At 43.3% G+C, this 24,864-nt stretch overlaps 1 protein-coding gene across 6 annotated transcripts in view; it reads right to left on the bottom strand.

Moving 5' to 3' along the window:
• phactr4a (phosphatase and actin regulator 4a) overlaps positions 1 to 24,864 on the bottom strand; it is an 84,150-nt gene that overhangs the window by 33,738 nt on the left and 25,548 nt on the right. For all 6 annotated transcript variants that reach the window (XM_084313388.1, XM_084313389.1, XM_084313390.1 and 3 more), the window contains 2 exons: positions 4,947 to 5,117; positions 360 to 440 (listed from right to left, as the gene is read on the bottom strand). In XM_084313388.1, coding sequence (XP_084169514.1) covers positions 360 to 440; positions 4,947 to 5,117 — 252 coding nt within the window. The remainder of the gene's footprint in view (positions 1 to 359; positions 441 to 4,946; positions 5,118 to 24,864) is intronic.

Raw genomic sequence — 24,864 nt, 5'->3', positions numbered from 1 at the left:
CTAGTAAGAGGAGGTAAGGGATACTGTATGTACAGAGATAGATATAGTATCTACAGATATGTAAAAAGGTTATGTCCATGTATGTACAGACAGGTGGATATACATATACGGTAAGAATAAATATATAAATGCGGTATAAACAGCATTATTGTACATGCTATCATACAGTTATATGGGTTGACATATAATATATATATATATATATATATATATATATATATATATATATATATATGTATATATATATTATATATAAACAATTATCATGTCAGATTATTCATATATTAACATAACTGCTATACTACTACCACATCCCATATAATCATGTAATTTATGTTGTGCTGTGAACATCTACCCACCGTTCTCTGGGATTTCTTTGAGCACCCCTCGTTCGATCAGCTCCTGCCGCGACTTCCTCACGGAGATCCTTCTCTCCAGGGCTGCAACGCAGAACATGAGGCATGAGAGAGAAACCTCCGCTGAGACATCATCACAAGCGAAGCGTGACAATAATAGATACCTCTCAGACGAAGGACCACACAACGCTCTCACAAACCTTATTATCTAAAAGATGGTACGGTAAAAAAAGTGTTGTGTGCGTTACGGTTGCCACGGTGATGTGGAATTTCCCATGACTAATAAACTCATGACAACACCGGTATTACCGGTGACACCGGACATTTGACTAAATAATGCTCAATTTCTGTAGAGCGTTTACTTTGAGTTTTAATGTAAGGCTGAGATGATATGCCATTTGGAAGAATCGATAAATCTGGGTCAAAATTATCGATATTTTTATTAGTATTTATAAAATAAATTAAGATTTTAAAGAAATATTATTTAAATAACTAATTCATGTTTATTTTGCAGAAATTCTTTGCCGTTGCTGCCATCTTTAGTGGTACAGATTTCCCCATTCAAAACTACCACAGTGATCCTTCTCATTTTATAGTCGGTGGTCTCCGGATGTGATGGAGGAGTGCACTGCATATTGAATGCGCAGTGCAGAGTTGCAATTCAACTGAATTTACATGAAATGGGGATGTTTTAACTAAAACATGCCACAAGACCTATAGTATAACGTATACAAATTTTTTTTAAAAGAGATGCCACTTAATCGATTTCACGCAGTTATCCATAAATCGATAAGTGGTCTCAGCCTTACTTTAATGTCATGCGGCTACATTGATCCGCTGTGTCGGTCTGTCTACATCTGTTTTTAATACATTTTCAATGATTAGTATCTATTTGTTGGACAGATAAGAGTTCAAGTTCCGATAAAAAAATGACAGGTAATACTTTCCATCACTTTTCCATGTGTTCATTGACGGACGGATCAATGTAGCGTATTGATCACACACTGTGCAGACACTGTTGCTGGTCTGGACTGGTCCTCTGAGCTCCTCTCCAGTCAAGCTTTTGCTGCTGCAGCGTTTAATCGAAAATATATCTCCAAATCCTCCGCTATGGTTGTGTCATGTGTCGTCTATAGACCTTCTTTCTCTCCTTCACTGAAGATAAAACTACTCTGTAAGTCAAACCTAAATAAAAATGTTCAGTTTATAATGCGACTTACACGCTTGACAACATTTAGTTTAGTATTTTACTAATTTGCGTTTTTTATTTGAATGTGGGTACTGATATACAAAAATTAACTAAATGCGTTTTATTTCTATAAAAGAAACTACCGATTACCGCAGCGAGCTTAGTATGTTCCTAGTTTTAAGACAGCAGAAGTGTGACTGACTGTGATTTGGTTATATGGTTCTTTGTCTGGAGGGTGTGAATCAGAAAGCTTCTCTACACCAGACGTACCTATAGAAGTCTCTCTACACCAGACGTGCTTATAGAAGCCTCTACACCAGACGTGCTTATAGAAGTCTCTACACCAGACGTACTTATAGAAGCCTCTACACCAGACGTACCTATAGAAGTCTCTCTACACCAGACGTACCTATAGAAGCCTCTCTACACCAGACGTACTTATAGAAATATCTCTACACCAGATGTACTTATAGAAGCCTCTCTACACCAGAAGTACCTATAGAAGCCTCTCTACACCAGAAGTACCTATAGAAGTCTCTCTACACCAGACGTACTTATAGAAGTCTCTCTACACCAGACGTACTTATAGAAGTCTCTCTACACCAGACGTACTTATAGAAGTCTCTCTACACCAGACGTACTTATAGAAGCTTCTCTACACCAGACGTACCTATAGAAGTCTCTCTACACCAGACGTACCTATAGAAGTCTCTCTACACCAGACGTACTTATAGAAGTCTCTAGTCTCTACACCAGACGTACCTATAGAAGTCTCTCTACACCAGACGTACCTATAGAAGTCTCTCTACACCGATGCCCCGATCACGTTTTTTGCCACCGATACCGATCACCGATTGTCGTGAGCCATATCGGCCGATACCGATCCGATACCGATCGTTTTTGATTAAAAAGAAATTAAAACTTATTTTATATAAAAAGTTTTTTTTTTTTTTTTTTTTTTTTTTTAATATATATATTATATAATTAGACTTGTACTTGTATTATCTGCGAGACATCGCCACCACGCAACAAGCTCCACTGTCTGTGTGTACTCTAGTAGCCTCCAGCTATGGCCAGGATTCTCCGGAGCTGCACCTGGACCTATACTCGAGTAGCCTCGAGCAGAGCTACGGCCAGGATTCTCCGGCGCTGCACCTGGACCCTATTGGCATAACGTTACTTAACTGTGCTCAGCAAGCCCTCAGCTCGAATACGCATCGAATCAGTGTTATAAGACATTGATATCAGGAGCTATCTGTAGCTACTGCTAGCCGGATATATAACGTTAATACAACGCCTCAGTGAATTATTTAGTTCAATGGGACATTTCGTTTTGAACGGTGAACTAACTTGCGCTAACGTGAGCTAACAGGTAGCATACACGTCTCTACTAGACTTTGTGGAGCGTTTGTTGATGTCAGGAGCTATCGGTAGCTGGCCGACTAGATGTTATAAGACATTGATAAGACATTGATATAAGACATTGATATCAGGAGCTATCTGTAGCTACTGCTAGCCGGCTAGATGACGTTAAGACAACTATTTAGTTCAATCGGACATTTCGTTTTGAACGGTGAACTAACGTCAGCTAACGCAAGCTAACGGAGATATCAACATGGACCACTAGACTTCTGGGGCATTTGTTGATATCCGGAGCTATCAGTAGCTAGCCGGCTAAATACCGTTAGACAATGCCTACTAAAAGTGAATAGTTGACTGGGTAATTTTGTTTAAACAGTAACGATAGCTAGGTAGCTAACGTTAGCTCAGGTCGAATGCACTATCTAGACTCAGCAGAGGAGGTCCGCCTCCTCTGTGTTTACAAACTCTACACGGGTACGGGCGGGGCTAGGGAGGAGGAGCAGTTTGCAGGTCCTGTGCGTCTGAGACAAGCGAGTGAGATATCCACTTGATCAGTTTCCGCGATCGGCGAATATGACTAATTATCGGAATTCCCGATCGCATATTTATACTAATTATCGGCCGATAACGATCGGTGGCCGATCGATCGGGGCATCCCTACCAGACGTACTTATAGAAGTCTCTCTACACCAGACATACATATAGGAGCCTCTCTACACCAGACGTATCTATAGACATATAGAAGTCTCTACACCAGACGTACCTATAGAAGCCTCTCTACACCAGACGTACTTATAGAAGTCTCTCTACACCAGACGTACTTATAGAAGTCTCTCTACACCAGACGTACTTATAGAAGTCTCTCTACACCAGACGTACCTATAGAAGTCTCTCTACACCAGACGTACTTATAGAAGTCTCTCTACACCAGACGTACTTATAGAAGCCTCTCTACACCAGACGTACTTATAGAAGTCTCTCTACACCAGACGTACCTATAGAAGCCTCTCTACACCAGACGTACTTATAGAAGTCTCTCTACACCAGACGTACTTATAGAAGTCTCTCTACACCAGACGTACTTATAGAAGTCTCTCTACACCAGACGTACTTATAGAAGTCTCTCTACACGAGACGTACCTATAGAAGTCTCTCTACACCAGACGTACTTATAGAAGCCTCTACACCAGACGTACTTATAGAAGTCTCTCTACACCAGACGTGCTTATAGAAGCTTCTCTACACCAGACGTACCTATAGAAGTCTCTCTACACCAGACGTGCTTATAGAAGTCTCTCTACACCAGACGTAGTTATAGAAGTCTCTCTACACCAGACGTACTTATAGAAGTCTCTCTACACCAGACGTACTTATAGAAGTCTCTCTACACCAGACGTACTTATAGAAGTCTCTCTACACCAGATGTACTTATAGAAGTCTCTCTACACCAGACGTACTTATAGAAGTCTCTCTACACCAGACGTACTTATAGAAGCCTCTCTACACCAGACGTACTTATAGAAGTATCTCTACACCAGACGTACCTATAGAAGTCTCTCTACACCAGACGTGCTTATAGAAGTCTCTCTACACCAGACGTACTTATAGAAGTCTCTCTACACCAGACGTACTTATAGAAGTCTCTCTACACCAGACGTGCTTATAGAAGCCTCTCTACACCAGACGTACTTATAGAAGCCTCTACACCAGACGTACTTATAGAAGCTTCTCTACACCAGACGTACTTATAGAAGCCTCTCTACACCAGACGTACTTATAGAAGTCTCTCTACACCAGACGTACTTATAGAAGTCTCTCTACACCAGACGTACCTATAGAAGTCTCTCTACACCAGACGTACTTATAGAAGTCTCTCTACACCAGACGTACTTATAGAAGCTTCTCTACACCAGACGTACTTATAGAAGTCTCTCTACACCAGACATACATATAGGAGCCTCTCTACACCAGACGTATCTATAGACCTATAGAAGTCTCTACACCAGACGTACCTATAGAAGTCTCTACACCAGACGTACCTATAGAAGTCTCTTCAAACTTCGCACTGGGCTTCTTCTTCCTCCACTTCCAGGGCTTGAAGATCTTGCCGAAGCTGGAGAACTTCCCTTTGCGCTTGGCTGGAGGCGTCCCGTCCCCCGAGTTCCCCCCCTCGCTCCCCGTCGAGCTGCGCTGGAGGTCAACCTCATCGTCTGTGAGAGAGTGGGGGGGGGGGGGGGGGGGGGGGGGGGGAGAAAAGGGAGAGCGTGAAAAAGAGATGATGGTGACGTGCCGTCTTGTCTACACATTGGATTCAAACGTGGCTGAAAATATATTCGCTTGCCCAGAAGGAAATGGAAAGATATAGGAGAGCGGAAGAATAAAAGAGACAAGACAACACAATAATAATAAAAATTATATATAGGAGGAGAGCATAAATCAAATTAAATGACTTGGAACTAAGCCACACGCTTGTTTGTTTGTTTGTTTGTTTGTTTGTTTGTTTGTGTATGTGGCTTACTCCCAAGAAAAATATTTCTTATTTATGCAAGAAAGCATAAATAAGCAGCAGCTTTCATCATTAGATAAAAATAATGCTCCATTCTCCCTGGTAAAACCCATTCAAGGACCAGGCCTCACTCTTTGTTTATGCTTTGATGTCCTGAGAAATGCCCAGGATGTACATGTATCGTTTTAATTTCTTCAATGCCAGTGTCAAAACCGATACCGTATAATGATGCCAGCTCCTAAATGGTGCCAAATTCCATTTCTTTAATATATTTTTTATTTTATTATTACTATTTTTATATAATGCAAACACAGAATCAAAAACTTGTTCTATCAAGAGACCTGTAGTTACATCCTTAAAGGAACATGCCAACTTTTTGGGAAATTAGCTCATTTGCCATCTACCCTGGAGTTAGACAAGCAGATACCCTTTTCTTCTCTGTGCATGCATTAGGCTTAGGGAACAGCCGCACCGTTAGCCTAGCTTAGCGTCATTCACTGGAAGTAGTTGACATTTTCGTTTTCTAAGCAGATATACACTAGAATTATTTTTTGCCAAGCTACTGCTGCCTGGACGCAGTGATTTCATCACCTCAAAAGCCCCGTTTTTCAAAAAGCAACAGGGCGAGGTAATGAAATTACTGCGCCAAGGCAGCAGTGGTTCGGCGAAACATAGTTCAGAGTATATCTGCTTAGAAAACGAAAATGTCTATTTTTTTTTTATTATTTCTCCACGTGGAAAATACACAGGTCACAACATGTTTACAGGAAAGTTTTGGAGTTGTATTTGGAGTGTATTTCATGACTGTTGGGAACTAGGCTACACTGGCACACCTACTTCCAGTGAATGACGCTAAGCTAGGCTAATGGTGCGGCTGTTCCCTAAGCCTACTGCATGCACAGAGAAGAAAAGGGTATGTATCTGCTTGTCTAACTCCAGGGTAGATGGCAAATAAGCTAATTTCCCAAAAAGTTGGCGTGTTCCTTTAACGCTCTAGAATTAACCAGAACCTCTCAGATCAAAACATATAAATGGAAATTTTATCCAAAACATTTTACATTTACATTTAGCAGACGCTTTAATACAAAGCGACTTACAAGTTCAGTACAATAAGTCAGCAGGAAGGGTACAACTCTGGCAACTAAGGGTCAGTAGTAACATTGTTCATCAAACAGTGCTGAACTTGAGTGCTACAGTCTTGAGTGCATGTTAGCACAATAGGTAATAATATAGGCAAGGTAGATTCCTTAGTAGGAGAGTGCATAATAAAAGACAGTACAAAGATTAGTAGCTTGTAGCTGGGGGCTCCTCTACATACAGTATGCTTATGGCCCATCTAACTATCTAAATGGCCTAATCTACTAAGTATATCTAACTAGTGCTATGGTCAAGTTCCTCATGCCGCCAGTGCCTACATGATGCACTCAAGTCAAGTCAAGTCAAGAGTTTTAATTGTCACGGCATACAAGTATACAATGAAATGCGGGTGGTCTTGCCCGCAACGATGTGCAATACAGTACATACAGTACAATACACTGCTCACAGGCTTCCGACGTTGCACCTCCAACCAAACCCATGCAGGCTAGAGTTTTGCTTACAGTTATATAAATTGTACAAGTGTATTTTATTCCTTTCATTATTGTACTTAATAGTTTAGCCATGGAAACTGCAAGCACAAAAAAAAAGTCTGCCAGTCATTGAAGCACTTTGGAAATAAATACCCAAACCACTCTCCCCTCTGCTCCAAAAAGGTCCGGAATGTTATGCATTAAGCACTTTGTAATAAAAGTTTAGAGAAAACGCTAATGCTGCTAAATCACACTCCGCACTAAGCACTTTTGGACAATTAACAGAAGTGTGCCTTGCTTTCAATGCCATTTCTGGTCAACTGAGGCCTAGTCCACTTCCTCCTGCAGTGTTTTAGAAAAGCTCCGTCCACACAGCAACGCAGAAAGAAACACTCGCATGAAATGGCCTGATGGCAGGCTGCTGGGAGCTCTCCATGGTCCTCCCGATCGCAGAGAAAATACGCTACATCTATATACATGTCGACTGGGCCATTAGTCATGATGTCAGTGTTTTCCACAAGCAAACAAGTCCACGCGAATACATTGTGTATTTTTATTAAATTCTTTTCAAACGTTTCCAAAGAAAAGTCTTCACCCTGGAGTTTTCCAAAAGGTCCAGTTTCAGTGACCTAAAACGCAGTTTCCGTGCGGACGAAAGGCCAAACAGCATAGATAAAATCTACGGTTTGAAAAACACCAATGTACAGACAGGGCCTGAAACTGAAGTGTATACAAAAACGTGACAAGTGTCACACCCATGTACAAACAAGGCCTGTACTGATTATCTCTTACAGAATGACCTCCTAGATCCTAATCAGTCAGGCTTCAGGACTGGTCACTCCACAGAGTAGGCCCTCATGGCAGTCACAGAGGCTCTTCACTTAGCAAAAGCGAAAGGCCTCTCCTCTGTCCTGATTCTCCTGGACCTGTCTGCAGCCTTCGACACAGTCAACCATCAGATCCTCCTTGCGTCCCTTGCAGGAATGTGAGTGGCTGGCTCTGCGCTGACATCATACCTCAGCGACCGTGCCTACCAAGTGTCATGGAGCCCCCTGCAGACGGGTGTCCCCCAGGGCTCCGTCCTTGGACCCCCTCTTCTCCCACTACACCAAATCTCAGTAACATTATCACGTCTCATGCCTTCTCGTATCATTGCTATGCCGATGATACTCGACTCTTCCTCTCCTTCCTCGAATATCAACGTCTCTGAGCGGATCTCGGCCTGTCTGTCCGACATCTCCGCCTGGATGACGTCCAACCACCTCAAAAACTGAACCTAAGCTAAATAGAATTGCTTCACTTGCCGGCCAAATCCCCCTGACCGACCTTTCCATCACAGTGGAGAATGTAGCTGTGGCCGCGGCCCCGTCCACCAAGAACCTTGGTGTAGTCCTCGACGACCAGTTGAACTTCTCTGCTCACATCACAGCGACAACCAGCACCTGCAGATTCCTCCTGAGCAACATCAGAAGGATCCGCCCCTTCCTGACAAAAGAATCCACCCAACTCCTCGTCCAATCAACAGTCATCTCCCGCCTCGACTACTGCAACGCACTGCTTGCTGGCCTCCCGGCCACAGCCACTAAGCCTCTTCAACTCATTCAGAACGCAGCGGCCCGCCTGATCTCAAACCTACCGAAGTCGGCCCATGTCACCCCACTTCTTAGAGACCTGCACGCCTGTACGTTAATGCCAAGCAAGCAGTGCAAAAATGCTTCCGCATTCGTCACCGCACGCTAGTGCGGTAAAGCGCCCTTCTTTTCAGACAAATGCTACCGTGCGTGCACCGGCGGCGGCGTGCTCGCTCAGGTGCGTGCGTGCGCCGGCGTGCTCGCGCGAGGTGCCCGCGCATGCGCATGAGATCCCGCCTTGAGCGGAGCTCAATATATATAAGTCACCGCCCCTTATTCAGTATCTACCAATAGCTCAATTGGCAAGGACACATGGCTGTGGATCCTATGGCTTATTTGCTGGCGAGTTCGAATCCCATCGAAAATATTTTTTAACGTGATTTTTTTTTAACGTGTATTATTTCGCCGGTTAAGGTTATTTCGCCGGTTAAGGTTAGGCATGGTTAAGGTTAAGGTTAAGGTTAGGCATTGTTTCGGAGTTGGTTAAGGTTAGAACGGTTAAGTTTAGGCGCTGTTAAGGAGCTGGTTAAGGTTAGAGTTTGTCAAAGAGAATGGCAATATAATTTCTATGGTTAAGGTTAGGCATGGTTTCGGAGTTGGTTAAGGTTAGAACGGTTAAGTTTAGGCGTTGTTAAGGAGCTGGTTAAGGTTAGAGTTTGTCAAAGAGAATGGCAATAGACAGCCTATTTCCGCACGACCTGGGCGCTGGGCGGCGGAAAATGAAAGGCGCATTACTGCATGCCACTACGATAAATTTTTGCACTGCTTGCTTGGCATAAAGCTACACGCGACCTGCACTGGCTCCCCATTGCCACACGAAAAGATTAAAAAAAAAAACTGGCCTTAAAAAGAAAAAAATTACTATCATGCACTTAGTAATATATAATTTATATATATATATATATAAGTAATATAATATATTACTAACCACCTACACTGTAGCACTCAACACTTTGATGAACATTGTTACTCAGCTGATAAGAGTTGTACCCTTCCTGCTGACTTGTCGTACAAAACTTGTAAGTCACTTTGGATAAAAGCGAGGCTAAATGACTAAATGTAAATGTAGTGTGTTTGGTGGAGAAAAAACTGTTGCTCCGTTTCTGTCATGAGCTGAGGGTGAAGGCCACTGCAGACGCACTCAGGTAGAGCTTTGACCCTATGGAATGAGGACTATATAGCATCAGCCACCTGCCGCGTACACTTCCGTGGCATAAGCACATTGTGTGCGTGGTTTGAGTCTATAATGGTCCGCATTCCAAAAAAAACATCAAAAATCCCAAGAGTGCATCTTTAAATAAAAATGCAGGGAATTCTTTCTCTTCTCTTGTAATTTTAATGATGTATATTTTCGGGACCCCCCTTTGGCTGTGGGTCTGGTGGCCATGGGCTCTGACTGGGGGGGGCCGTGGTTGGGGGTCTCTGCGGGTTGAAGCATTAAAGTGGCGTGGTGCTTTGGCCCGTGGGGGCGCTGGACTCCGGGTCCTTCGGGGTTGGGGTTTGCGGCTGCCGGGCCTGGGGATGGAGGGGGCTCAGGAAGCCTTATACTTTGTGACAGCTTATTTGAACTGGATATGTATGCAAATGTATATTCTGTCTAATTTATTGTCTAATCATTTTAGTTAGTTTATGTTTTGGATGTCTTTTACGTATTATTGTTATTATTGTGTTGCAAGTTGTGATGTTTCATGTTTGAAAAATGAAAAAAAAAAATTGATCACAAAAAAGAAAAAAAATGCAGGGAGATATTCATTCCACAAAACATTTCATATATTTAATATTACATCTCCCGACAGCCGGGCTGCCCCCCCCCCCCATTATTATTATTATTATTATTATTATTATTATTATTATTATTATTATTATTCCTGTGCAAATTAAATGAAAGACCTTTTAATACCTTTTAAGGCCTTAAATTGAGAATTATGAATTTAATAAGTTTTAACACCCTGCAGATGCCCTGCATGAATATGCCAGAAGATATTCCACCAGCACCCCCCAAAGCGACATCTGTTGCTTATTCACTGCAGGGGGAATAAAACGCTGTGCTCTCCGCCACAACAGTGATGTAGCATGGGTGTTTACGACATGTTTCACAGTGGGTGCGATCAACTAGCAATTAATCCGATTCGTCTGAAACAGTACAGCGGCGTGGGGAGGAGCGGTTGAGAGTCTATAGCCAGAGGAACAAAAAAGAAAGCCATAAAGACAAAGAGATGAAGCTGAAGGAAAACTAGAGACGAGACCAAAAACAACAATAAAACACTGGCGAGGATCAGGCCGACAGAAACCATGACTCACACGCTGATCCTATTCTACTGTGAAGCTAATGAAACCACATGTACACACATATGGGGCATGATTCATAGGTGATGAGTCGCAAGGCAGCAGTTAGGTAATGTATACTGAACTGTATAATATAGCACATAGGGTCATGTTCTGCAGGAACTAGACCCCCCCCCCCCCCCCCAAAAAACTACACCTGTTCCAGGGTATCTGCATGTGTTCAACAAGTTAAATCTAATACCACTTAAGAGAAAAATATAATACCAATTTCACGACCATACTAGCAAAGAAAATATCTGCAGGTTTCAACTATTTCAATATAAGACTTTTTAAGACCACCAAAAGAAAAATGTAATATCAATTTCACCATCATACTAGCATTTTTTTTATAAAACGCATAGCAACACTGAACTGGCGGCTGCACTTGCACTCCAATTTAAATGCTTGCATGTTCCATACAAGCTCTCGCCAGACGCATCAAGCTCCCGGTAGCCCCGCACAAAAAAAACTACTTGAATACAAACAACATTTCATATATTCAAGCTGATCCTATTCTACTGTGAAGCTAAAGAAAGCGTGCACACATTTGAGGCGTGAAACACATGACAATAACAGGTGATGAGTCGCAGGGCAGCGGTTGCGTAATACTGAACTGTATAATAGTCAGGCGTTAGGGTCATGTTGTGAGGCCGCTGTGGTGTTAGAGCTTTGACATGAGATGGGCTGACAAAACTTCTCTTTACGTTTCATGCTTAAAAGAACACGCCAACATTTTGGGAAATTAGCTTATCGTCTTCTCCAGAGAGAGACAAGAAGATAGATACCCGTTTTCACTCCGTGCGTTCAGTAGAAAGCTATCTGGCTGCACGTTAGCCTAGCTTCGCACAATGAATGGAAGCGGATATGTAAGGGATATTGTATAGCTACGAGGTCATCGTCGCAAAATAATTGACCGACACAGAATTTAGAACACCGAGGCGCCTCACTGAGGTGTTCTTTAAACGTAGTGAAGGTCAATTATTTTGAGACTATGACCGAGTATAGCTATACAGACAAGACGAGATCAAATGCAGACGCAGTCCGCTGTCATCGCCGGCAGCTTCGCCAGCAGCCGGCAGGTGTGTCTGATTGGCTGCACTGATGCAGTGTGTGTCAGTGGGCTTGATTGCTACAGCTGCGCACAGCGGTCATTATTGCTCGGCAGAGGTCCGTTATAGAGTAATAACGGACCTCTGACGAGCGCTATTGACCAATGACAATCAAGCATTTCGGCGAATGTTACTTAAAACGCCATGTAATAAGGCCAGTTAGCCTAGGCATTGTCCAACTAACACCTCCTCCAAAGGCTAACCGGCCATGTCCCCATCCACGGACAGGAGGGAAACGACAGGGAGGTGACGGGACTGTCAACAAGAGAGAGATAGAGCTGCAAGCCACAAACAGCTGTTTCTACACGCCCCCCCCCCCCCCCCCCTCCCTGCTGATTTACAAGTCTATAAAGGGAAGGAACAAGAACTTTAAGAGACTGCTCATATGACTGAGTCATATAAGTAAGATATTCTCCTCCGACAACTGAGCTCACCAGCCCATTGTTCAGACCAGTTATGATCAAGTTGGTAAATGATCTAAAAAGTTGCATGTTCAACATTTTGTTGACGGTTTAAGATTGAGCAAGGCACATTTTATTTCATACTTATCTTTTGTCTAGCACAGTCTCTGGAGCGTAACAGAAAGAAGCATTTTGTATAAAAGTATTCTGTACTTCTGTATGACAACAACTATTAAAGAAACTTGAACTTGAACTTGAACATACAACAGAAAGTTAACGTTCCATCTGTTCCATCATGTACTTGTTTTTTTATGTAAAGAACCCAGATAGGGTTATTTGGTGTTAATTCATGTCTTGACCGGTAGACATGCTATTAAAAGTTTACAATAAACTCACGCCATCAAGCTCTACGCCATCATGGAAAACCCCTCCCACCCACTACACACGGACTTGGCTGAAAGAAGGAGCGCGTTCAGTGTTAAGACTAAGACGCTCTAGATGTAACACTGAACGGCACAGGAAGTCCTTCATTCCGACAGCCATTAGGCTCTATAATGCATCACTGTGCCTCACTGCATGACTGAGCACAGGGTGACAGTACAGCCTGGCGAAATCTACATGGACACTTTAAAAAAGATTTACACTTCTCACAATCCTCCTGGACACTTTACATTTTCACACTTATTACTGTACATTTTACTGTATATCTCTGTCTGGATAGTTGTATATTTAAGATTTTAGAATGTAAACATACCAGAATGTGTATCCCGGACTGTATTTTATTCTTTTATTATATTTTATTCTTATTTTAATATTATAATATTCTTATTCTTATTTTAGTCCTATTGACTACCTAAATGTTTATTGTTGTTTATTGTTGTTCAATGTGAGCGATCTGTAGTGCCGAATTTCCCTCTGGATTATTAAAGGATTTATATTCTAATTGAGTGGTATATTATGCCGCCATGTGACTGTATTATGCATCGTTATAATCTGGTGCTACATTTCATTATGTGGATAATTTTTCACAATGTAGTTTTAACTACTTTTTCTAAGTAGCTTTTGCTACACCTAACTATATGTCTCTTGAAGGTAGCTTTGCTGTAGTTCAACTCCTTCCAGTGTGAAGTACTGTAATCGGTAGCTTTCAGAGTACCTTCCCCAACACTGGCTCTGATTAAAAGAAGCAACAGGCGGCCGTTGATTTTGGGCAGAAATATTTTAAAATCCTTAAACCAAATTCGACAATGCCCTTCCCAATCAGAGCGCATCCGGGTGCCTCCAAAGCCATGACGCCCCGCTAGGTAGCTAGCAGGCCATGTGTTAGCAGCAGGCCTTTGTGTACGTGTATGCCTCACAATCTGCACCACACTGCACCAGAGGCAGATACAATTTAAAATATAGATAAAATAAGTAAATTATTTACAGAGTTTCTCTCAATACTTGGTGGTGAGAAAGTTGGCCACCCTAGTGGCGTCTCATCATGCCTTCGATTCCTTCTCCTCTTCGCGCTGTGAGAACCGTCTGCGCCTGGAGGAGCTTTAACGTGAGAACATTCATCTGGGAAAGACTGGAAAGCAGACTGTGAGATGAATATTTTTATATTTTTTATATTTAAAGAAAATATATACCGGTATATCAAATAGTTTATGCAAATACAACTGTACAGTTGTGCAGGATGTAGTAGAGTACTGTACACTAAATTAGAATAGAAATACATTGGATTGCCCACGGAGTCTCTCTGGATTGTCCAGAGATCTAGGTTTATCAATCTGCGCATGCGGAGTTCGGGAGTAGGTGAGGAAAAGTGAGCTATAGCTCGGCCGAGAAAGTGCCGATCAACTTGGGACTGGTCTCGCCGTGTGCAGGAGACTCAGGTGTATAAAGGTCTATTGGATCATGTCTCCAGAACCCCCAGAGCCGTAGCTAGTTACAACCACTTAATGTCAAGGCTCTCATCCACATTCATTCATTTTCTCCCCCCCACTCTCTCCCATGAGCTGAATGTAACGCGGAAGTGCAGTGGTCTATGCACTCTGAACATTCCCCCTGGGAGCTCTCACTGTCATCTATAAAAGTCTTTCGCAATTCATTGTCTGTGGAGCAGCTTCAGACTTTCTACCGGATGACATCACAAGTTTGCGTTTTAGCACTCTGATGTTTGGATTTGGGAGAGAGTTGTTCATTTTTGTCAATATTTCTGTACAGTCTTAAGACCAGAACATGAATCATGTATGAATTCAGAATTTTCCCGTAGTTCCCCTTAAATGTCCCAATGCAAACTGAGAATGTCTAGATGGAGTTCCACAGCCCCATTTCAAACACATGTGAAATTGATTGAAAAGATTGAAGTGGGACTACCTTATATAGGCGGTTTTAGAAATTCAAATTTACTTCTTCTTGGGTGCATTTACAAGTTTCCCTTCCCTAAAATGGAATCTCAATTTAATAGATTTTGGCATTCTTCATTAAAACCCAAGGGGCACTACTAGCGGTAAACTTGGAGCTAGCTGTGCCCTAAGGTTTCAGTGAGGAACGCTGAAACATAGAGCCAGAGAGTCCCCATAAATCTACTACCTACATTGGGATTTACCGTCTGCATTGGGATTTTAATGCCTCTAATGCCTAATCTAAATCATCCCAATTAATGGCCATGTTTAATGGTATACAGGTTGGTAGATAATATATATAACAATAACATTAGTAATAACAATGGGGGGCGGAGCTGAGCGATCATGGAGTAGACGTGTTTTCACATGAGCTCCCTTCCACCGTGCTGAATATACGTTTCTCCCCATTAGTCTTTATTTTATTTTTATTTGTTTTTTATCTGTTTGCTAGGTCGTCGTGTTTAGTATACATTCATCAACTTTTTTCGACTTTCTACGATGGCGGGGGTGGAAACCAGAGCCATGAAAGAATTAGGCACGACACCGACACCGCCGAGCATGGCCGTACCGTCTCCCGCTGTCGGGGAGTTAAGCGAAGCTGTGCTCTTGGTCATGACCAAGCTACACGCAGACTCTGAGACACGCATCGCTGAAGCACAGAAGAAAGTACACGCAGACTCTGAGGCACGCATCGCTGAAGCACAGAAGCAAGTGCTGGCGGATTTCTGTATCAGCCTCCGTCGTGAGATATCAGAAGAAATACGGCTGGCGGTAGTCCCGCTGACAGACAAGATGGAGACGATTCACGCTGCCTCATCGGCTAATGCTAACGAACTAGCCATGCTAACGACGGAGGTATCATCACAGTGTGAGAAGATGGCGGGTCTTGAATCCGCCCTGCTGGCTAGGCAGGCTGAAGTCAACAAACTACAGTCGGCGATGGAGGAGATGCAGTCCCGGGATAGACGCCACAACGTCAGGATTGTTGGAGTACCGGAGACCAGCGGTGAAGGCCGTCTCTCTGAGACCATGCCCGAACTGCTGCAGAAGATACTAGGGACGGACGTCCTCCCCTCGCCTCCTATCTGTGAGTCGGCCTATAGAGCGGGCAGGTTTTCTCCCGGCGTGAACAAAGAACCGAGGCCCATCATAGTCAAGCTGAACAGACTCCAACAGAGAGAAATCATCATGCGGTCGGCTCGTACCAGAAGGGGTACTCTGAGGTTTGGCGATCACAAAGTGGCCATTTTCGAGGACTTTACACCGGAGGTTCAAGCTCAGAGAGCCGAGTACAAGGTGGTCCTGACTAAGCTATGGAGACTAGGCCTGAGGCCCACGTTATTCGCTCCCGCGAAACTATCTGTGTTGGAGAAGGTCGGTGGTCAGCGTTTGTTTTGGTCGTTGGCTAAAGCGAAGGAATATCTCGCGAAGACACCCGAGTCTGTTGCTTGATATCTATGGAGGGTGAGTGACTTGGCGGTTTGGGCCTATATACATTGATTAGGTCGACTATTCACAAACACTTGCTGTCATGCCCAGACATGCTAACTGTCCTCTGCCCATCCAACTAGCGGGGCTTCCCAATGACTTCTGTTACTTGCTAAAGCTGACCTCATGGTCGTACTTGTGTATCGCCTCTTTGGAAGCTAACGAGCTAGCTGAACAATGTACATAGTAGGCTAACGTGCTATCCGGATTCGTCACTAGCTTACGCGCTAGCCTCGGGCTAGCCAGCGGGCTTCGACTATGGTCTGCGCTGAGACATTCGTTAATGGTTACGTATTTTGGTTGCTGTTGCTGTTCAAAGGGACATTGGTTTGCACAGTTCAAGAGTGACCGAGTCCCTAACTAACTTCTGGTATGCTTTTTATTTTTATATCCAGGTTGTTTTGAGCTTTGGTGATCCAAAGTAGATGCCAAGGTCGGTTGAATATGCATAAACAATATTTGATAACAGGTTGGGTCGGGTATGGCTTGCACTTAATGGCTATATGGTTATATGGCTTGCACTCTAGCCATTACCCTCTCTTCCTTTTTTTTTTCTTTCCTATTGTCGCTGTTTTTATGTCATCTATATGCGCGATTTAAATGTGATCCGGTTCTACCTTGGACTAACTACTGACTCGCCTTAATTTTGTTTTGAATTTTCCGTGAGGCACTTATGCTATAACGTTGATACATTAATATGCAGACTCCAGGGTAGATGGTTACAGGTTGATGCTGAGTAATTATATAATAATTAGTGTCGCTGTTTTAAGGGCAATTGAATGAGCAATTAACCTGTGACCCGAACCTGCCTTGGACTATCGGCTGGGATGCTTTAATTTAATTTTGTATTGAATTTTCCTATATGTTTTAATGGCATTTGAATGAGCAATTTAAATGTGATCCGGTTCTACCTTGGACTAACTACTGACTCGCCTTAATTTTGTTTTGAATTTTCCGTGAGGCACTTATGCTATAACGTTGATACATTAATATGCAGACTCCAGGGTAGATGGTTACAGGTTGATGCTGAGTAATTATATATTAATGGCTAATTTTTCCATTATAGCTGTCATGTTAGGGCCAAGGCTCACGTTGGCTCTCGACCGAATATACATAAAATATGTGATAACAGGCTGGCTTAGGTTTAGCTTTGCTTGCACTTTAGCCATAACCCTCTTTTTCCTTTTTCTATTATTGTCGCTGTTTTAATGGCATTTGAATGAGCAATTTAACTGTGATTCGATCCTACCTTAGACTAACTGCTGATATGCTTTGATTTTGTTTTGAATTTTCCTTTTTCCATTTATACTATAATGTTGCAACATTAATATGCAGACTACGAGGTAGTTGGTCACAGGGTTGATGCTGAGTAATTATATAATAATGGCTAATTTTTCCATTATAGCTGTCATGTTAGGGCCAAGGTTCATGTTGGCTCTCGAACGAATATACATAAATATGTGATAACAGGCTGGGTCAAGTTTAACTTTGCTTGCACTTTAGCCATAACCCTCTTTTTCCTTTTCCTATTATTGTCGATTCTTACATAGGTTATGTCATGTCAGCCGTTGTGCCTGATCAGAGGGACTGCTTCAGGGGTGCACTTTAACCATAACCCCTTTTTTCCCTTTCTTATTTTTGTCATTGTTTAATTGACATTGTTCACACAATTTTGCACAATTAACCTGTGACCCGATCCTGCCTTAGACTATCGGCTGGGATGCTTTAATTTAATTTTGTTTTGAATTTTCCTGTACCCATTTGGGCCATAACATTGCGACGTTGAAGCGCAGATTCGGAAATAGATGGTTGCAGGTTGATGTGGAGTTATTATTTAATAATGGCTATTTTTACCATTATGGTTGTCTTATGTTAGGGCCAGTGCTCAGGTGGTTTTCGACCGATATCTTTATTGAATTTAATTTTTATTATTATTTGTGTTTATTGGACTAGTGGGGGTTTACTCAGGGGTTTAACTAGAGGGGGGTGGGAGTGGGAAGCGTCTTATTGATCCATGTCTCTAGTGGGAAGTGATAGGAAGATGACCATCCTCAGTGGGTGGGGCATAGGGTGGGGATTGGAGAGTGGGTATAGAGGAACTTATAGTAGGACGGGTGGGTTAGGGTTTAGAGTAGAAGGGGGGGGGGCTGTAGCTGGGGTGGTATTTTTATGTGTTCTATGTACTGTTGTCTTATATATGTGTAAGTGTTCCTCCTCTGAACTCCTGGGATTGACCGTCCGGGCCCGCCGGGATCGGCACCTCTGTACTCAGCCTGGCTGCACGGGTATGTTCTCTACGCACTTATACAAGCTCGACCATGGCTAAATTGAATATTTTAATTTGGAACGCAGGAGGGCTTAACGCCCCACACAAGCGTGCCAGTGTCCTTTGGCTATTGAAGAGGAGAAATATTGACCTTGCTCTCCTTAGTGAGACGCATTTAATGGTAGGTGACGTGTCAAGACTGGCAAATCGGCAATATCACGTTATCTCCGCATCCTCAGCCGATGATAAGACGAAAGGAGTAGTCATAGTTACAAGACGTAACCTTGATATCAAAATCTTGGATGTATGGTCGGACACGGAGGGAAGGATTACTATAGCAAAAGTTGAATTCTTGCATAGGAAGATGGCTATAATAGCATTGTATGCTCCTAACACATTTGATTCAGCGTTCTATAATACAATCACGAAGAATATGTTGGAACTTAATGGATACGCTCTCATTGTGGGTGGCGATTTTAATGCGTGCTGGGATGCGGAGATGGATAGGTCTGGGCCCTCTGAAACGAGCGACCAGAAACGGGCCTCTAAGGCCCTCAGGATGTGGGCCAAAGACACGGGGCTCTCAGACCTCTGGCGCTTATGCAACCCCACCCTCAGAGATTACTCTCACCTGTCAGCCAGACACAAAAGCTTCTCTCGAATTGACTATGCATTCGCGTCCCCTAATATGTTTGATAGTTTCGATGTCTCATTGGTTCCCTTGGCTCTCTCAGACCACAAGGGGATTTTCCTTACGGCAACCTTTGGCAGGCTCTCCGCAAGAGCTCCCAGATGGCGTTTTAATTCGACCTTGCTAAAGAACGATGACTTCTGTTCTGAGTTCAGGAGTAAACTAGCAGAATTTTTGCAGATCAACGTTGGCACAGTAGAAGACCCTAGGGTCCTGTGGAACGCATTGAAAGGATTCATCAGGGGTCATGTCACACTATTTGCCTCCAATTTGCGAAAATCCCTGTCAAAAAAGCTAGAAGGACTGGAATCATTATATGCGGACCTATACGCATCCTTGCAAACTGACTATAATGAACGACTAAACACACAACGTAAGATAGTCAAAAAAGAAATAAACTCCATACTTAAACAACAGTCTGAGTTTTTGATACATAGGACAAGACAAAATTACTATTTTCACGGCTCCAGACCTAGCCATCTATTGGCAATGAAAATACGCTCAAATGATCATTTCTCAGATATCCCCTCGATTAGGACGAGCCAGGGTGCAGTCACTACTGATTCGAAAAAGATCAATGACACTTTTAAAGAGTTTTACTCACAGTTATATAGCTCAGAGGGTAATCTGGATGACTCTAGATTTGAATCGTTCATCGGCGGGCTTGAGATACCCCACATTTCTGAGGAAGAGGCCAAGGAACTGGGGAGACCGATTACTCTCGTAGAATTGAGGGAGACTATTGTTGAAATGCAGAGGGGTAAGGCGCCAGGCTGGGATGGTATTCCACCCGAAGTGTATTTAGCTTTCTGGGACCAACTGGGTCCATTGATGCTCGATATGATCAATTACGCTATCGAACAAGGGGAGTTCTCAAGAGATGTCAATATGGCGTTGATTTCTTTACTTCTCAAAAAGGACAAAGATCCCAATGATTGTGGTAGCTATAGACCCTTGAGTCTTCTCGGGGCCGATTTAAAGGTGTTTGCCAAGGTGCTGGCCCGTCGCCTGCAGAGATTTATGCCTGTATTGGTACACTGCGATCAAACTGGTTTTATCCCGGGGCGTCTGGCTGCAGATAATCTTAGGAGGCTGTTGCATGTAATCGATAACAGTAAAGACAATACAACTCCATCCACAGTTCTGTCTTTGGATGCCATGAAGGCGTTTGACAGACTTGAGTGGTCATACCTGTGGAAGGTACTTGAGGTCATGGGTCTTGGAAAGAGTTTTATTCATATGATTAAAGTCCTGTATGCCTCGCCGTCTGCGATGATACTGACAGGCAAAAACTGTTCCACACTCTTTCCAGTCTCCAGATCTTCTAGACAGGGTTGCCCTCTGAGCCCGGGACTGTTCGCGCTTTCCCTCGAACCTTTGGCCCAATTTATTAGGCAATCGGAGGACATCGTCCCCATAATGGTCAACAATACTCCACACAAAATTGCTCTCTATGCGGATGACCTGCTGATTTTCATGGACGACCCCTCCCGGTCGGCCACAAAATTATTGAGGATAATCGACGACTTTGGTAAATTGTCAGGTTTTAAGATTAACTGGAACAAATCAGCCTGCCTACCTCTTAATGAACTGGCCAAGGCGGTACGACTACCAGCTGATATCCCCATAGTAGAACATTTTAAATACCTGGGCATAGAGATATTCCCCACGCTGAACCAAACTACTAAGTACAACTTCACGGGTACTTATGATAAAATACGCCAGGATCTAGACAGGTGGTCGTCCCTTCCTAACTCCTTACAAGCCCGGGCTTCCATAATCAAAATGAACATCCTGCCTAGGATAAATTTTATTAGCTCAATGCTCCCCCTGCCCCCTCCAATAGACCACTGGCGCAAGGTACAATCGATGGTATCTAAGTTTGTCTGGAATAACAAACGCCCGAGAATCAAAAGGGCTACTACTCAACGTAGGAAACAAGATGGGGGCCTCGCAATCCCTGATTTTAAACTTTATTTCTGGTCCTTTTCACTGAGACCTCTGATGTGCTGGCTAGACCCTGTAGAGGCTGTATCGTGGCGCTCCTTAGAAGCGGCGGCGGTGTCTCCGCTAAGATTGCAGGATGTAGTGTACTCCACTGTCTCTATTGCGAAATGCCGGCTGAGGTATGGACCGATCATAACTCACGTGATCCAAACGTGGCGTAATGTACAGAGGTCGTGTGGGGTTAAATGCCCTTGGCACCTGGACTCTCCAATTTTTAATAACCAGCAATTACTTGTTGGACACAAGCCGGTTAATATTCCTCAATGGCAAAGGAGGGGAGTGCATACTCTGGAGGATATTTATGATAAGAACGGCCTCCGTGCGTTTCAGGACTTAAGAGAATTTTATGATCTTCCCGGCGAGTCCTTCTTTCTTTACCTTCAACTAAGGTCAGCACTGAGGGCGCATGGCGTACCGTGGGCTCAAGCCTTGCACCCACACCCCTTCCTCAGGCTCATAGTGGACAGGACGACATCCAGAGGGTTTGTCTCCGACTTTTATACGCTCTTAATTCAATCCACGTATAAAAATTTATCATTGGATACAATCTGGCGTGTGGATATCCCGGAGTTGGACCCCGAGTTTGACTGGGATGATGTTTGGGCAAATGTGGCATTATCTTCCCGCAACCCCAATCACCAGCAAATTAATTTTAATTATATTCATAGGACCTATCTTACACCTAGGAAGCTATTTGCTATGGGACTGATAACCGACTCTCGGTGCACTTTGTGCTCTCAAAAGGCCACTGGCACTTATATGCATATGTATTGGGATTGCCCACCAGTGGCCCGCTTCTGGAGGTCAATAACGGACAAACTTTCAGATCTGTGTGGCTTAACTATCCCATTCTCAGCTGTTACGCTACTCCTGAACGATATAACGACACTACCCGCGTCCGTACAACTGAAAAGGGTTGTCCTAGCGGGCGTCACAGCAGCGAAGAAGCTAATAGCAATGAGATGGAAGGAGCCTGAGAAGCTTACAATGATTAACTGGTCCCTAACTCTATTGGATGTGATTTATCTTGAGATATCCACAGCCCGGGTGATTGGGGTGGGGCAGGCTGGAATTGACCTGTGGTTCGCAGCAGCTGAGAAGGTAAAGACCGCAGTGTGCGGCTGAGCGGGGTCGGGGTGCGTGTTCGGGTGAGTCCGGCGGTCTCTTGGGAGGGGGAGGAGGAAGTGTTTTTGTCTGTCTTGTCCCTTGTCTTGTCATCTTGAGTTTAGCTGGGGATATTATGGGGGGGCAGCTATTTAACTAGTTCTTCACTGTTTGGCCACTTTTACACGGTCTCTGTGAGTCTATGGAACACCTACAGGTTTTTGTTTTTTCATGAAGGTTCATTGCTCTGGTTTCAGGTCGTGTTCCCCCAAAAAATTGTCCTTGTGGTGGGTTGGAGATGTACGTTTTATTAATATGGGGTCACACGGCCGGGAATCGGGACTGAACACTGGGAAAGACCATTTATTAGATAGTACCCCTTGGAATTAATTTAGTAGGTTGAACTCTGGTTTCTTTTCTTTTGTCTGTATAATTGTTAGTCATTATTATTATTGTTTTTTGTTATTTTCTTGTGAAGTTCTATGTATTGTGATTGTGGTTAATGTGTTGTCTTGTTTCGTGAGAATGTCAATAAAAAAATTTGATCAAAAAAAAAAACATTAGTAATAACAATGAAATGACCCAGTAATGCAATGTCAGATTTAAGGCGTGGCTTTGCTACTAGCTAGCCCCGTCCATTTGATTGCTTTAATGAATGGTGCAGTAATGTCAGCTGCCATATTAGAACAACACTCCCTCTCGTGCGATATTTAGCGACTTATCATTTCTGTACAACAACAAACAGTGTCAAACTTGAGCACTACAGTCTTGAGTGCATAGTAATAAAGACACAATTTAGCATAGTACTGTAGGTAGTAATATAGGCATGATCGATTATTCAGTCGCAAAGTGCATAGGTGCATACTAGTAAAAGGTTAGTATACTGCATACGAGTAAAAGGTTAGTAGTCCCCCCCCCCCTTTAATTAAAAGAAAGGTGTGTTTTTAGTCGACGGCGGAAAATTGGGTGGGTTTCGGATGTTTTGATTGATGGTGATATTGCTTAATTATCTCATTGTTTCCTTTGACGGTATTTGTGGAAAACGGGTAAAGAAGAGACAGGAGTGGCAGCGCTTAGAGACACAGTATGTGACCGAACCACTGCCGCCGAGACAGAAGCGTGGTACAGTAGGAGAGCAGAGCCAAGTTGTGCCGTCAGGCGAGGCCCATTTGTCACACTTAATGGCACGGCCACATAAAAGAATCCAAAGAGTTTCATACGGTGCAATTCACTGTGACAAAGGGGCGTGCGCGCTGAACAAATTAATAATGTAATGAATCAAAAAATAAATAAATTAAAAAAAATTAAAAAAAAGGGAGAGCGAGTAGAGGCAGAACTGGTTGAGAGACACAAGACATGGCAAGGGGTGCGAGACGGGGGCCAAGAGATAGGGAGCGCCGCCGATATCCCCTCTGGCAGGCGCCATGCCAGCTGCATTTTCACCCGTCAACACTGGCTGACAGGAGAGGGGCCGGCCTGCTCTTGCAAAAACACTAGATACTCCTAGAAAATGGATCTGAGCTGGTCGAGGTGTAAGGCGCCAAATCCTTTAACGACCCTGCGCGTGTATGTTTTCTTCCTGGGTCTCTCTCCATGTGACAAAAGGTCTTATGTATGTTGACATTCACATTTTAGTCATTTGACACTTTTATCCAAAGCGACTTACACGTTCTGTACAACAAGTCAGCAGGAAGGGTACAACTCTGGCAGTTCGTCAAACAGTGTCAAACTTGAGTGCTACAATCTTAGTGCATCGTAGTAGTATAGACATATTAGTAATATAGGCAAGGTAGATTCCTTAGTAGCAAAGTGCACAATAGTAAAAAGACTATTTTATAAGGTTTGTTTGTTTTGTTTTTTTAAGCCCCGATCCTGGAGCAAAACTACATTTGTTAAACTGTGGATCACGGTGGATTTAGAACATTTACAAAGTCCTGCTTTAGCACAATCTGAAATCTACTCTAATCTAAATAGCTCGACAACTTAGCTGCACTAAAGTTAGAGTGCACATTGTGTTGGAAACTGCTAGTCACTGTAAGACGCACATCCTGAGGACACCGCTCTCCAAGATGCACATCCTGAGGACACCGCTCTCCAAGATGCACATCCTGAGGACACCGCTCTCCCAAGATGCACATCCTGAGGACACCGCTCTCCAAGATGCACATCCTGAGGACACCGCTCTCCAAGATGCTTGTTCGTCCCGAGGACCTTAACACCTTAAACGCGATCGATATTTGGAATGGCGATCAGGAATTGGAATAATATTTTTGGAGAACATCTGATCTGAGGTAAGGAATCTATTTGACCAGTCTTGGGGTAATCGGAGCTTTTTTCACAGATATATCAACGTGGGCCCTATATGTGTGTGTGTGTGTGTGTGTGTGTTGATCAGGAAATAGATAATAGATTTTTCAGCCCGCTTATATAGCGTGCATAAGTACACATATACTATCGATAATCTAGCGTTT

Source organism: Notolepis coatsorum (assembly GCF_963971535.1).
Source record: "Notolepis coatsorum genome assembly, chromosome: 4".
NCBI classification, from domain to species: Eukaryota; Metazoa; Chordata; class Actinopteri; order Aulopiformes; family Paralepididae; genus Notolepis; species Notolepis coatsorum.
This window is presented reverse-complemented; position numbering and strand designations above follow the sequence as displayed.